The sequence below is a fragment of the Nematostella vectensis genome, chromosome 1 (genome assembly GCF_932526225.1).
Source record: "Nematostella vectensis chromosome 1, jaNemVect1.1, whole genome shotgun sequence".
In the NCBI taxonomy this organism is placed as follows: Eukaryota; Metazoa; Cnidaria; class Anthozoa; order Actiniaria; family Edwardsiidae; genus Nematostella; species Nematostella vectensis.
Window position 1 is genome coordinate 11,289,815 of NC_064034.1, and position 14,120 is coordinate 11,303,934.

At 39.3% G+C, this 14,120-nt stretch overlaps 1 protein-coding gene across 1 annotated transcript; it reads right to left on the reverse strand.

Moving 5' to 3' along the window:
* Window positions 1-228: 228 nt before the first annotated feature.
* LOC5517471 (fibronectin type III domain-containing protein) lies at window positions 229-13,246 on the reverse strand. The gene is made up of 19 exons (XM_048728530.1): window positions 13,088-13,246; window positions 11,319-11,380; window positions 10,371-10,697; window positions 9,667-10,023; window positions 9,452-9,557; window positions 8,947-9,173; window positions 8,492-8,630; window positions 8,011-8,144; window positions 7,208-7,477; window positions 6,717-7,016; window positions 6,112-6,417; window positions 5,842-5,912; window positions 5,064-5,402; window positions 4,541-4,787; window positions 3,997-4,302; window positions 3,763-3,888; window positions 3,110-3,283; window positions 2,525-2,732; window positions 229-2,131 (listed from the first exon to the last, which is right to left on the reverse strand). The coding sequence occupies exons 2-19, from the start codon at window positions 11,368-11,370 to the stop codon at window positions 1,933-1,935; spliced, it is 3,888 nt and encodes a 1,295-aa protein (XP_048584487.1). The 5' UTR covers window positions 11,371-11,380; window positions 13,088-13,246; the 3' UTR covers window positions 229-1,932.
* Window positions 13,247-14,120: the final 874 nt, after the last annotated feature.

Genomic DNA, 14,120 nt, shown 5'->3' on the forward strand with positions numbered 1-14,120 from the left:
GGCAATCTCCCCCTCGTCTTTCCCGTAGGTAAGGGGCCCTCCTAAAATGAAGCAGAGGCAATCTCCCCCTCGTCTTTCCTGTAGCCAAGGGGCCCTCCTAAAAAAAAGCAGAGGCAATCTCCCCCTCGTCTTTCCCGTAGCCAAGGGGTCCTCCATCCCTGAAGCCATGGCCAATCATGCCCCCCACCCACCCCACCCACACGGAGCAAAGTGACCACCACATCTCTCGGCACTGCAACTTATTTATTGAAAAAACTAAACGTGATAATGACTGTGCAAAATATACATCTAGGTTATCTGACATTTAAGCCTTATAATACAAGTTTTTTTTACATATCTAAAACAGCATCAAGTAGCTACAGTTGAATTATTTCAGTGCAAATCTAATTCGCATCAACCAAAAGTTTATAGATATCGCAACAGATTCATTCGGATGTTTACCCAATGAACGATTTCTTAACCAGGAAATGTCTACTTGAAAGTTAGGCCAAATACTTTGGCACTTACGGTTACATTTCACAAAACCGATAAGGCGCTACAAATATTTATAATCTACAATCTTATAGACAGTCATAGGATTAGTACTAAAATTTCCCTAAACAGTATATTCTATTACTAGCCAATACAAAGAAAGTACAAATTTTTATGCTCTCTGGCTGATATATCAGATTGAAAACAAAAACTGCACTAGGTATTGTACTAAGCAGAAACGTTTCCAGCAATAAATTATGAGCATGGCAGGAAATGAAGGGCCCTACACAAAAGTAGCTATATCCAACATTTTACAAGCAAGTGCCTCGTCTCTCACTGGCTACGTCTCTGCTAGGAAGTAAATTGTGTAATCTAACAGGTTGAACACAAAATGGATTGATATTTAACAGGCCACGTCACGGTGTTTCGATAAACCATTCCCAGGTTGCAGGGTTTAATAAACGCAACCTAATATTCTTAATTAATGATAAATGATTTACGGGTAATTTAATGGGTAGAGAATGAGTAGATCCCGAGAGTAGATAAAATACAGTGTAGATTGCTCAAGATTTCCCGTGGACAACGAAAATTCGCGGCACAACCCCTTTAAACTAACCAGCCTCAATGTCTACGATTTATTTACTTTTTCCTCCCGTACAGAGCCTTGTAACTGACTGAATGTGACGGTTCCTTTTTTCTTCTCTTTCTTCACTCTCGGTCTGTTACAGAGGGCTAAAGCGGCGTAGTCAGGATTTTAAACAGGAGGGGACCCAAAAGGCCCTTTCAAGGCATTTTCTCCTGTGTTTAAGATAATGTCTCATACACTTACTGTATTTGTGGCTGCTAGAAGGGAGCGGGGCTGGGCCCGGGCCCCCTGGCTACGCCCCTGGGCTATCGTGTAGAAAAGGGAAAGCTAGAAATTGGAAATCTTCAATGTAGGAAACCCCGTACAAACTGCACCAACTGTTGGCTGTTTTCACATTATGCTGCGAGGTGCCATATGGCAGTTTATCAAGCAATGCTGGCTTATGTAGGCGCCGGGCTTTGCTCTTTATCTCCTCTTATCCCATAAGGCAATTATTAACAACTAACGTTTGAATTCCTTTACAAACTCTAAAACATAAATACTTCTTGCTGATGGACTCCGCTGTACGACCGAGGACTGGCCGCCGGCTGCGTCTCGAAGTCAACCACGCTTTTTAAATCTGGAAATGTTCTTTTATCTGGTGCCCTAACTTCTACTTCCATCTGGGAGCTCAAACAATGCGAGAAAATGCCGAAGAGCGCTCGTTTCTCATTTTCAACATTTAAGGTTTGTCCATGTTCGGGTGACATCAGGATCTCTTCGTACAGCTAGAATTTCTCACGCGTGAACGCAAATTTTCCAGCGCTTGGATACTGTCGATGGACTCGCCTGATGTCTGAATGAAAAAGGTTTCCTCGTTGGCATTCAAGTTGTTTTTACACGAACGTAGCCGCGGCATTTTTGTCGTTTTTGCCATCAGTAAGTTTCTTCTTATCGTCTCCATACTCTTCGATGAAGGACCCATCCTCTTTGAACTGCGGCCCTTCGCCATAGTCATCTAGACTGTCCTTGTCGTCATCACTGCCCCTGCCTATTGAGCCGTCGCTGTACGGCGGAGGGTTATCGTCTCCGCGTCTGTTGGGGAAGAAGAATTTGGTCACAACATGAACGCTATATTTGAAGCGCTCGGTCACAACGTGTATGCCATCCTCAAAGGGTTTGGTCACAACGTGCACGCTATACTTAAAGGGCTTGGTCGCAATGTTCATGGGACACTTATTTGTAACGGACAGCATAGGAAAAGCGTGGAATATCAAAAATGCAGAGGGAAGGGAAAAAGATAGAAGCTACTGAAGTTTTTAAATATTACAACAAAACAGTGAAGACGAAAATAGTTACAAAAGCTTTAAAATATCATAAACAAAATACAACAACAACATATTATTACAACATCAAAAAGTAACTAAATAGTTTTCAAATATTGCAAAAAAAAAAAAAAACACACATTAACATTATCAGAACACCCACCCTGCCATCTCGATGTTATCTTCTTCATCAGGCATCTGGTCCAGCATGCCCGCACGCTCCTTCTCGCGCTTGCCGACTTGGTACTTAGCCCCGCCCCTCTTGCGATAGAGGACCACGATGACCACGAAGAGCAGCAACAGCGCGATGAGCACGAGCAGAACTATGAACCACGTGGACTTGTGCAGAGGGGTAGCCCGCTGACCCACGCCTGCAAAAACAAAAATCAGGTTTAGAACAACAGGTTTACTTATGACTACACTAGACAAACTGATTTTGAAAGATAGTCTCTAGATTATGAACAGGTTCAGCAGTGACTATTTCGGCAGGTCTACTGAAGACTCCACTAGTTAAAGCAGTGACTCAACTTGATAAACTCGTTTGGAGTAACATGTATCTTAGTTAATTAGATGACGGAAAAGGATGCTTGTGTGTGACTCAGTGAAGTACGGCAGCGTAAAATCCTAGCAAAGTACCAAGTGTGAGAAAGCATCCACTTCCATCGACTGTTGTTGTGACATTTCGATTGAATTTGGTAAATAAAGCATAAGATTGTAATTTTGGGAGGTTATTTTGACATTTACTTACCAACATACGGCACAGGACGTCCATCAGCAGGGGGGCTATCGATACTTTCACCCAGGTCATTCCTACCCACAGTTATAAACTCATAGAGGTCTTGAGACAGGCCGCCAACTATCACCCACCGCTTCTCGAAATGGTTGGACCACGAAGTCTCCTTGTAGCTATTATCGCTACTCGCTAGAATAGAACAGACGAGTCAGAATAATTTGCTAGGACAAAACAGAAGAGTCAAAACTATTCGATAGAACAGAAGAGTCACAACTACTCGCTAGGACGGAAGAGTCTGAACTACTCGCTAGAACAAAAGAGTCAGAACTACTCGCTAGAACAGAAGAGTCATAAATACTCGCTAGGACAGAAGAGTCAAAACTACTAGCTAAAACAGAAATCAAAACTACTCGCACATCAAACGATGGGATGGGGGACAAATCTGCCCTCTATCTTTTGCTTGGTTCTTGGGCAATGGTGTTACGGTAAAAAAAAAAATACAATAACAGTTTCAAAAGTTGTGAGGACTTAAAAGCGTTAAAAAAAATATTTTTTCTTTGGTGAAAAAAAAGAGAACAGAACAGTTTTTTTTTAATTTGTTGCACATGCTCTCAGGCGTTACTTCCATCATGATCAGACCATAGTCCTTGTGGACTGAATAAACTCACCCTTGTTTCGGTACTTGACTTTGAACTCGGTTGGGTACCCCCCTTTAGTCTTTCCAAATAGAAACGTGACATTTACACTGTCGGTTTCATACCCAACAACAAAAGGCGCTCGAGGCTTTGCAGGAGCTGGGGAATTAAGGATAGAAGTCAAGTTTTTATTTCACTCAATGATATATGGAAACACAGACAAAGAAGTTGGATTAAGGTAACTATTAAGAGTGAAATGACACTCACCACTTGGCTTGATAGTATCTACCCTCTCCGTGTACACAGGCCCATAGCCTATCCTGGTCTTCGCTTTCAAGTAGATGATATAGTGGCTCTCTTGTTCCACGTCTTCAAATAAATGCTCCAGCTTGTTTGTACCGAGCTCGGTGAACTTGACTGAATTCATGGGTGGATCAGGTTGACCTTGCGTATGTTTAACAGCTGCTATGGCGTAACCTAGCAACACACCATTGCTCTCCAATGGGGGACCCCACTGGGCAAAGATGTACTTAGCAAAAGGTGTAACATCAACATCAGCGACTATACCAGGGACTGAGAAGAAATAGACAGTGTTAGAGATGTCAAACGCACTAACACTGCGTGTTATTTTGGATAGCTCAAAAGGAAAAGGAAAAAAATACAAGAAACAGCTAGAAGAATAGTAAGGCAAAGCTTTCATCCTTGATCTATCATAGTTTCGCTTGAGACATCAATCTTATTTATGTCTAGTGTGAGGCAACCAGCTGTGAAAACGTAAAATTACATGGCCATACACTTAATACATACTCACCATCTTCATTAGTGTCAAACGTGATGGCATCACTCTCTGGTCCCTCCCCTCCACTATTGAATGCCTTAAGAACCAGCGTGTAACTTGAAAAAGGTGTGAGTCCTCGAACTGTGCCAGACTGGGAGGGCTGGCTGGTCGCATTCAGCTTATAGGTCTGAGCACCCACAGGAATCTCACGCCGGCGGCGTGTCCTCACAGGTGTTTCCTGGTCATTCTGGGTTTCGATGGTCTTGAACCAGTGGTAGGACTATAGACAAATGATTAAGAAAAAAAATTGGAAGTGTTTTTAATAAAGAAAGCTAATTGTTAAAGCTTGTTAAAGTTGGGTTCTGAAATAGGGTGCATATACAACAGCGTGCTACATTTTTATAGGAATTTTCAACAGAAAATTCTAATTGCCTGTATTTTTTTTATTGAATTTCCCTATTTTGTGTTGTGGTCAAGGAAAACTAATTCAATTCCAGTCTTGCTTTTGAAAGATAAAAAGAAAAAAAACTAGTTTAAGGCATCGCATCACACTTACAATGTATCCATCAACACTGCCGCGATCCACTGTCACTCTGTCCCATGTCAGGCTGACTGTGCGAGCCGTCACAACCCCCTTCTTCAAGTTTTTAGGCTTGTCTTTAGGTGCGTCCTGCCCTGACCGTGATTTGATGATGTCACTCTGGGGACCATCTCCAATGTCGTTCGTGGCATAGATCATGAACTCCCAAAGCTCGTAGTAGCCAGGATTTAGGATGGAATACTTGGCGGTTGAAGGGTTATCAATAGTGACTTTTTGCCAGTCTTTAGCACCAGATTTACGGTATTTCAAGACATATTTGCATCCAGGTGCATTCTGTTCAAGCTTGGTCAAAGGCTAAAATTTAAACAGGGAAAAAGGTTAACAACCATAAAGACACCAACCAAAAAGAAGCAGGTCCTGTAGACAAATTAACAGATAAAGAAACAGTTGTGATAACACTGATGACAGGCCAATTGTCAGGATTTTGAGGAGAGTCCACTTGGCTGTTTCTCAGCCCAATTACTTATTTAGTATTTCCTTCTATACCACAGTTTCTTAATATTTGTTTATTTGAGCAAGCCTTCCAGAGAGCTCTTCTTCTAATTCGTTAATGTCATCAGGTTCAGCACCTTGATATAAAGAGAGTGAAAAACAAGCAGGGACAGATAAACAGATCATTTAAAAAGCTAGACAGGAAGACAGACAGTAATGGGACAAGAGCAGACAGCCATATAATGGTTCAATCTGACAGACTGGCGCAATTTTCCAGGCCAGTTGGACAGAGAAAGCTTACCGTCCAGGCAGCATCCAACTCATTAGCTTTGCCAGGAACTCCACGGAAGTTCTTTGGTACCATTGTGGGTCCTAAAAAAGACAGCAAAGAATACATTTAAACAAACGTGACTGCAAATGCCATGCAGGCATAGAACAACATGTTTGCAAGCATGCAGGGAAGTGTATTTCAATGCAGTGGTTTTGAGTTCTTAGAAAAAGAAGACCCCTACCCCTTTTCTAGGTGTGGCCCTAGTGTATAATATCTTTGTAAACTATTTAAAGTACTTACTGGAAACCTTTGTCTCACATGCTCCCACAGGTGTCGGCAGACTAGCCCTGCTTGGCCCAACACTGTTCACAGCACGCATACGGAACCTTAGTTTGGCCCATGGAGTTAGCTGCAGCTGTAGTGAGGTACTTTTGGGGTCATCTACTTTCTTCAGGATTTGCCACACCCCAGCCTCAAATTCAGATTCCTGCTCAATCTGGTAATGGGTGATTGGTTTGCCGGTGGATGAGCCAGGCACCCAGGTAATGACAGTTGTCAGGTTGTAGCAGTTTGTGATGGTGAGGTTGGATGGCGGGAAAGGCACACCTGACGCAATTAATATTCCTCTTAGTACAGCTCATATTAAGGCAGGACATAAAAAGAAACAAGAATACAAGAAAAATTTTCCAAAAGAATCAATGTACACAATAAGAAGTACATTAAAGCAGTGAATTAAATCCACTTATATCACCGCCAAACTAGCTCAAGGCATAAGAGATACAGTATGTCACTTTTTAGCCTCCTACATTTAGCCCACAAACTCCTGTTGCAAAATTCTGAGCCCAGCCATTACAGGCTGACAGCCTCTGGTGGTCCAACTGCCCTGCTGTAGCCACTCACTGTACCTTGGACATTAGCAATAGAGGAAGCCCTGTCCTCTGAGTACTTCAGCTTGTCATCCGTATAAGCCACACAGGTATAGACGGCACCATCATCAATATCAGCTTCCGATAGCTTTAATCTTAGCTGGTTTGGGATCCAATTGATGTTCTCTGTGTACTGCAGTTCAGTACCATCCTTTAGCCATTTGTATTTCAGGATATTCATGAGCCGTGGATCTGCAGTCGCCTGACAGCGAAAGTCTGTGGGCTTGCCTTTTATCAATTCCACACTTGCATCTGGCCTTACAGTGATTTTTGTCCTCTCTAAAAGAAATGATTAAAACAGATTTATGGTCTTCAGTAGAACTTCCTCTGTTAAACAGAAGGTTAAAAGGATTTCCTGTGCAACATTAAAGTGTTTTAGTCCTACTAACCAAGCAAGACAGAGATAACGCCAATACAGTATAAAGGGGAGCAGTACCAGTATGCTAAACAAGATTGATACACCTACATACCATAAACAGTAGCATCATTTGATTTGGTATCAGTGCCCAAGAGGTTGGTTGCCTTGCAAGTGTATTTTCCTTCATCATTTTGCTGCACTGGAGTGATCACAAGTGAGTTTCCAGGGCCAAGTGAGTAGCGCCCAGAAATAGACAAAACCTGGTCGTCCTTGCTCCATACATGGTTGGCGGCAGGAGCGGCATTTGAGTCACACTTAATTTCACCCTTGGTGTCTTTAAAGATGTAGAACGGACCAAAGCCTATGATGCCTGGTTTTCTGGCTAGATGGATGAAATTGAATGGAGAACTCAGAATGGTGTGGAAATTTATCAAGGTAAACTACTGTAGCAGGGACATAGTGAGAGGTGAGTACAGGGACACCAAAAAAACAGTCATTTTTTACTGAAAAATTGTACACTATTCGCATGTGATGACTCTGTGAATTCTAACAATACGCTTGGGTGAAATAAATTATAATCTTCAATTTTTTTGTAAGAACCTTGCTAATATCATAATAATTCATATTGCAGAGACCTGTGAATTTTTGTGAAATCGGGACCCATTAATACAAGCATTTGCAATAATATAAACAAGAACTCCTGTTTGTTTTATGATGATTTGCCTTATTTCCTTGACTTATTCCAATATGTGTATATGTAAATTCAAAGTTCAAATCAATAACATGTGTTACACAAACCCTCAAATAGAACAAGCCCCAATGTCAAAATTCTCACTTTTTATTCATCAGAAGACACCAACATTCTAAACATATTTCCTGTTGTTCATATCCGTATGGTCACCATATGAAACTTACCATCAATTTCAACAACAGTTGTTGAGACCACCATGCCATAGTCATTCTCTGCTACACACTGGTAGATACCGGCATGCTCGTATAACTCAACTGCTTTGAATGTCAGCTTGTTGTTTGTAACTATAAGGTGTTGTCTGTAAATACATCAGAAGCTTAGGGTTAACAATAAAGCAGACATTTTTAGAAGGAATAGAAAGGTTTATTTTCAGTAAGAAATTGTTTTCATCAGTAATTAATTGATTTAAATGATTTTGAAAAGTCAGTTTAAACAAGTTTGTTCTGAGGTTGTCACATTTGTCACAAAAATGCTGTTAAAATAGACTCAATAGTTTTTACAGCTATTCATCCACTTCTCTGTTTTTTAAATATCAACAATTCCCAGTACTGTATTTAGTTCTACACAAGAAAAGTATAAAAAGATTTTGGATTGGATATAATGTGATTGTTGGATAATAACCTTTAAAGAATAACAAATACTTACGAGTTGACAATCTTTGATCCATTGACATACCAGCCGTAGGCTGGAGTTGGATCACCAAATGCCTCACAAAGCAGGACAGCCCCTCCATACATGGGTATATTCATTTTTGGGGGGGGTTTGACAATCCAACCCGGGGGCACTAGACGAAAAACACAATTTATCAATATCGGAGATAATGTTGGATGGAGAACAGGGGGGGGGGGGGGGGGGGAACAGACAGAACATACTCTAGTCCTTAAAAAGCATGTACATATTGTTATTTATAATGAAGAATGTGTATGTAAGTATGAAGCCTTTATAAAAAAAAACTGTTTTATTAAGGTTAAGGTTGTACATTAAGTACTTTAAATTTCTTGTTCCTTTTACACATATTATGGTCTGATCTCTGATAATTTCTAAAAGACATGCATAATTTCCTTCCATGATTAGAAGGCATGATTTAATCTTATACTAACCAAATACTTTGAGCTGGCTCAACTGGGACTCTGTCTTGCCCTGGTTGTTCTCAACAATGCACTGATAAACTCCTTCATGCTGCTCCTTGGAGACTTGTGAAATGATAAGATTACGACCAGACTTGTCTTCAGGAATGGAGAAACCATTTTTGCCATCTACAATTGGCAACTTGTCATTTGTCACACTATCCACACGGACCCAACGAATAGCATTGTTCGGCGCAGGGCTGTACACAAAAATCCGGACTCAGTTTACAATTCTCTATAACAGGGACACAACTGCCCATTTTCAGAAAAAAGTATAAATAATGGGGAATGCTACAAGCTTAGACTTTTGACTGCTTGTTGAAGGATGAAAGCATTTCACATGTTGCTAACATTTGCTTGCATCAGCTTTCAGGGCAACAACATTTTATGGTTCAATAAAATACATAACATATATGTTATGTTAAGTTGAAAATGCTCAAATTGAAACCCAAGTACATTTATTTATGCAATTACATACCTCATTTGAGCAACACAGAACAAGGCTTTTGATTTCCCTTGGATGGCACTCTCAAGGGTTTTGGGCTCACCATCCTGTACAAAGACTGGCTTGAGAGGGGAATTATCTGGAGACGTAAACAACAGTAATTCAATGAAAAAGTTACATCTTTACCATATAACATGCACACCCAAATATAATGTGCATCATAAATACAAGCTTTGAAAAATCTTTACCTGTCCCAACCTGCTTGAGCAGGAACTTGTGAGATGTATAAGTTGTTGTCCCGGCTTGAACGTTGCACTGAATCGTGCCATTCTTAGCTCCTCGTCCCCAATCATCAATGGTTTTAAGATCAGCTTCAGTAACATACAAGAAGACCAGGTTTCCATTCTGTGTCATGGCAATGTTCGAAGACTGTGGCAGTAGATTGATGGTGTTTGTTGTGCTGTCCTTGTTACCCCAGTAGTAGCTCGCACCAAACTGAGGATATTTTGTGTTCCTCTCAGGACACTTCAGCATGAAAGGTTGGCCAACTGTCACTTGTTTCTCTTCCACATAATTCTCATCCTGATTTGTGAACTTCCCAATGTCTAAAAGAAGTTAAAGAAAACAAAATGTTAGTATTACAGTGCAATTGTGAGGCAATTCCAATACTGGAAAGAGTGGTATGTAGTGTCAAAATGAAGGAATTGGTAGAGAGTTCTGGCAACACTGTGGCTTTAATGTGAAGCTTGCTTGTCAAGCTTATTGACAATTTATTTTTTTGTAATGCACTTTTAACATTTATTCACAATGATGTGCAAAAAAGGAAAACATTGTCTATTTTGATTGGATTTTTTTTAAAATAGAAGATTTTAAAAATATAGATCTTAAGATTCAAGCACACTTTATATTATGTATGAGTTAGCTTAAGACAAAATCAAGTATTATTACTTACAAGTAACAACTACACGAATCTTTCGGCTGAACACCTTTCCTTCAGCATTCTCTGCAAAGCACTGGAAGTTCCCATTATCTTGGGAAGGGCGAGGAATCTGGACTTTCAACTTGCTAACACCTTTTTGTTTATCTGTGATTATTTCATATTTGAATTCCAGTTCTGCCAACAACTTTCCATCCTTCTCCCAATACATTGTTATGGGTGTTTTACCAGATGCCCTGCACTCTAACGTGAAGCCATCTTCATCCATTGCCTTCACTTGTGATGGTGCATCTAAATTCCCTTCCGGTAACAGGGCCTCAATTATTGGCGGAGAGGCGGAAACTAGAAAAACATAAAAAAAAAATTGTACTATACATTATAACAGCTGTTTTCAGTGTTCCTTTCCCATGAGAGGAATAACCATACAAATCAAACAGTTACCTTCCCTTAACCAAGTTACAGGCTATTATTGTTTTAGAATCAACAAACAACTAAAAAGACTATTTCACAATTCCAATTTCTACAGTAAAAATCTATTTTACTCATGTAAAATCTATTTCATTCAGTTTTCATAGGCCTAATAAAGCACTTTTCAAGTCTTTCACTGATTTGTTGAGAGCTCATATGCACCTGAACAGTGGGGTGGCTGACAATTGAAAAAAAAATAATAAGGAAAAACTTGTCTTTCTTTTTTGAATAATTATTTTTTATCTATTAAGCGCAAAAATTGATGGAGCCATGCCCCCCGCTCACCCTCCGCAACAAACTACATAGAACACATTTATCTGGTAATTTTATAAAGGCAATAACGTACACCTTGCAAGGATAAGTACATGCTTATTAAATAATTCTCACTTGCGTTTATTCAAACAAGTAAAAAGAACAATGAAACTCAATAAAAGACTCCGGTTTCAGGATGACAGACTAGTTATTTGGTAAAGTTGATCATTCCCATCGACTCACCTGGACTTATACAGCCTGCTACTAACAAGACAATGCATAGAAAGAAATGCATCGCTAAGGTGCTGAAAAAAAAATACAGTAATAAGAAAGCTTGTATACTAAATACTAAAACAAACACAGACATTTTTATCATTTCAACATGTTTATGATAAGCTTAGTTATTTATATGGATCATGATTAATCATTTATAATTTTGTAGTTGCTAAAACAATATAGTACTTCCCCAGTTATTATTGTTAAGCATGATGAAATCGGACATAATAGGTTCCAAAGTCAATTTCTAGGCGCAATAACGGGGAGTAATCAACAGTTTCTAGAATGAAAACATTGTGGCAGGAAATAACGAAGGATAAAGCTCTGATGTCGTGCGTGACTTAATTTAATTGTACGTTTGAATAAATGAAAATAAACGCAGTACTTCATTGAAGTGGTAATTCTTTCAGAGAAAATAAAGAAAGGAAAGTAGTATTTTCTGACTGATCAGTAAGATCTTTTTAGTTAATGAAGCTATTAATTCGGGCTTAGACAATTTGGCGACATCTTTGCTATCTTTTGAAATTATTTAAAGTAAATTATCTTACAAATATTGTTTACAGAAAAGAAGGCAAAACTTAAAAAAAAATAAACTAAAGTAAGCTTAATCACTTCCAATGTCTTTTGTTTATTTTGTTTTATGTTTGAAACGGTTTGGATTAAAACTAACAAAATAAAGAAGTTGGGACGAAGTCGAAATTTGAGGACTAAAAGCCTTGATACTTTGACAAAATAAAGTGTGAAAAAACAATGAACAAAATAGCACTAAAATAACACTCATATCAAAAATAACTATAAAAATTGCTTTGCATTTCAGTTCCAGCGAAAATGGTTTTAACCTATGATATGTGATTCACGCATACCAAAGTAAGATCAGGGAATTGTAAGTCTCTGGTAAGATATATAAGTAAAGTAAAGCGATGAAAGTGACGTTCAAAATCGGAGGTAAACCGTAAACCTAAAAACGAGAAGTAAAATGCATGGCGTATTTTCCTTAATTTTCTAACTCACGCAGAGCATTCTAGTATAAAATGAAAACAGAATAAGAAAGGATTTGTAATCAAAATTTGGTATTTGTAAACAAGTCTTCTGCTCCAGACAAGCCGCCGCACTGCTAAGCCATGCACAAATTCGCAGTTAATTTATTCCGAATAATATAGCACTTGTTTGTGCGATCTTGCAGACTGAAATCCGGCAATACTGTCGAATAGAACTTCCATGATTCTGGCATGTTAAGCTCTGATGAGAAAAGGCTAATTTTATAGTTGTAGAATGTATGGCTCGGAGACCGAACGTAGCGAGCTCGCTATTCTAGAAGCGAGCACTTCGATGTCGTGTGGAAATACTCCAAACTAAGATCTTTGGTCGCCTTTTCAATTACTCTAAAACCTCAAATCATTCTCGAGGATGCTCATAAGTTCACTGTGACTGGATCTTTGCCATTGTCTGACAAAAGAATTTCAAAGCGGTTACAAAACTACAGCAATATATCAGATCACGGACTACAAAGCAACTTTTTGGATAGGTCTATACTTGCGTTCGAAACCTAAACGCGGAAAACCGCGCTGAGACATGGCTAGAATGGCATAGCGTTCCTCTAGACATTTCCGAGACCTTAGGGTTCATATGAACCAGGGGTCGACGGTTTTTCTCTTGAGAAGAAATAACAAACTCATCGCACGCGAGATGTGAAAATTCTCAGATTCCCTTTGCATGTGATCTTTATGACAACTTACCGAAATTTGGCGATCAAACACAGGGTCGAATCCCTAGTTACCAAAGCTGCACTGGAAAATTCCTATTTTTCGGAGCCGTTGCTCAAAGTTTGTATAGAAACTGTTGAGGAAACAGCACCGTTGAAGTCAATATGTGTGAAAAGAAATTTGGGCGGGTGTTCATAATGGTCACGTGATCCGTGACGTCATGACCAACACAACAAACCCCGGGAACCGATAGGATATTTTGCCCTGGTCTTCATGGCTATTTTTAGGAATTTTGAGTTTCCTCAGAGCTTTGGTATTTCCCAACGCTTTCCTGAGCAAACTATTAGTCATCTCCAACTAACAAGTTACCATTTTTTTCAGAATCAATATCCAATATTATATCGTAGTCCAAGTATTTTACTTAAACGGTAAAACGGTTTAAGTGGGGGAGGGGATTTTTTGCCTTTCCCTTTGTATATGAAAATGTTATCTATTGGTATTTCAAATTCAGGATTTTGCCAAAAAATATATAATAAGGTAATTATGAAAATGATAAAGCATTATCTTTTAATTTCAAGTCAAAGGGAAAATGCAAATCTCGATAGGAGCGCTCGAAACCGCAACAAAATGTTGACGTAAAAACTACAGGAAATCTATAATCTTGTAATCATCAATCCTATGTTTTCTGGACTGAAAACAACTGAAATTCAAAAATATAATATTAGTTTCAGGCTTTTTTCTCATTCTTTATTCTGTTTTCATCTCTTCTTTTGTCAAAAGCTTGCGGCGAGGGACTAAATCGCTATGAGGAGATTTGTGGGTAGCTTTCTGTGAACTACCAGCTACACGTTAGGGGTTAGCTACATCGTTCAAAGGCGTCAATGCCGAAAAGGGTTATTTGTGTTAGTAATGGCGTTGGTATGTGCCACCAGTACGTGACTTCGCAAGATATTCAATTTTTGATACGGTATGTCACGCTAATCGTCATTATATCGATACAGGAGAAAGTTTGGACACGGCGCGCGCATCTAGCTCGAGAAAGTCCGTGGAAGCAAGATTTAGCATT

Excerpts from the sequence above, each read along its gene's own strand:
- LOC5517471 (XM_048728530.1), bottom strand. The coding sequence starts at position 11,370 with ATGCATTTCTTTCTATGCATTGTCTTGTTAGTAGCAGGCTGTATAAGT. Across the intron at positions 9,174-9,451 it reads TTCTGTGTTGCTCAAATGAG|CCCTGCGCCGAACAATGCTA; the intron begins GTATGTAATTGC and ends TTTTGTGTACAG. Across the intron at positions 8,145-8,491 it reads GGATCAAAGATTGTCAACTC|ACAACACCTTATAGTTACAA; the intron begins GTAAGTATTTGT and ends ATGTATTTACAG.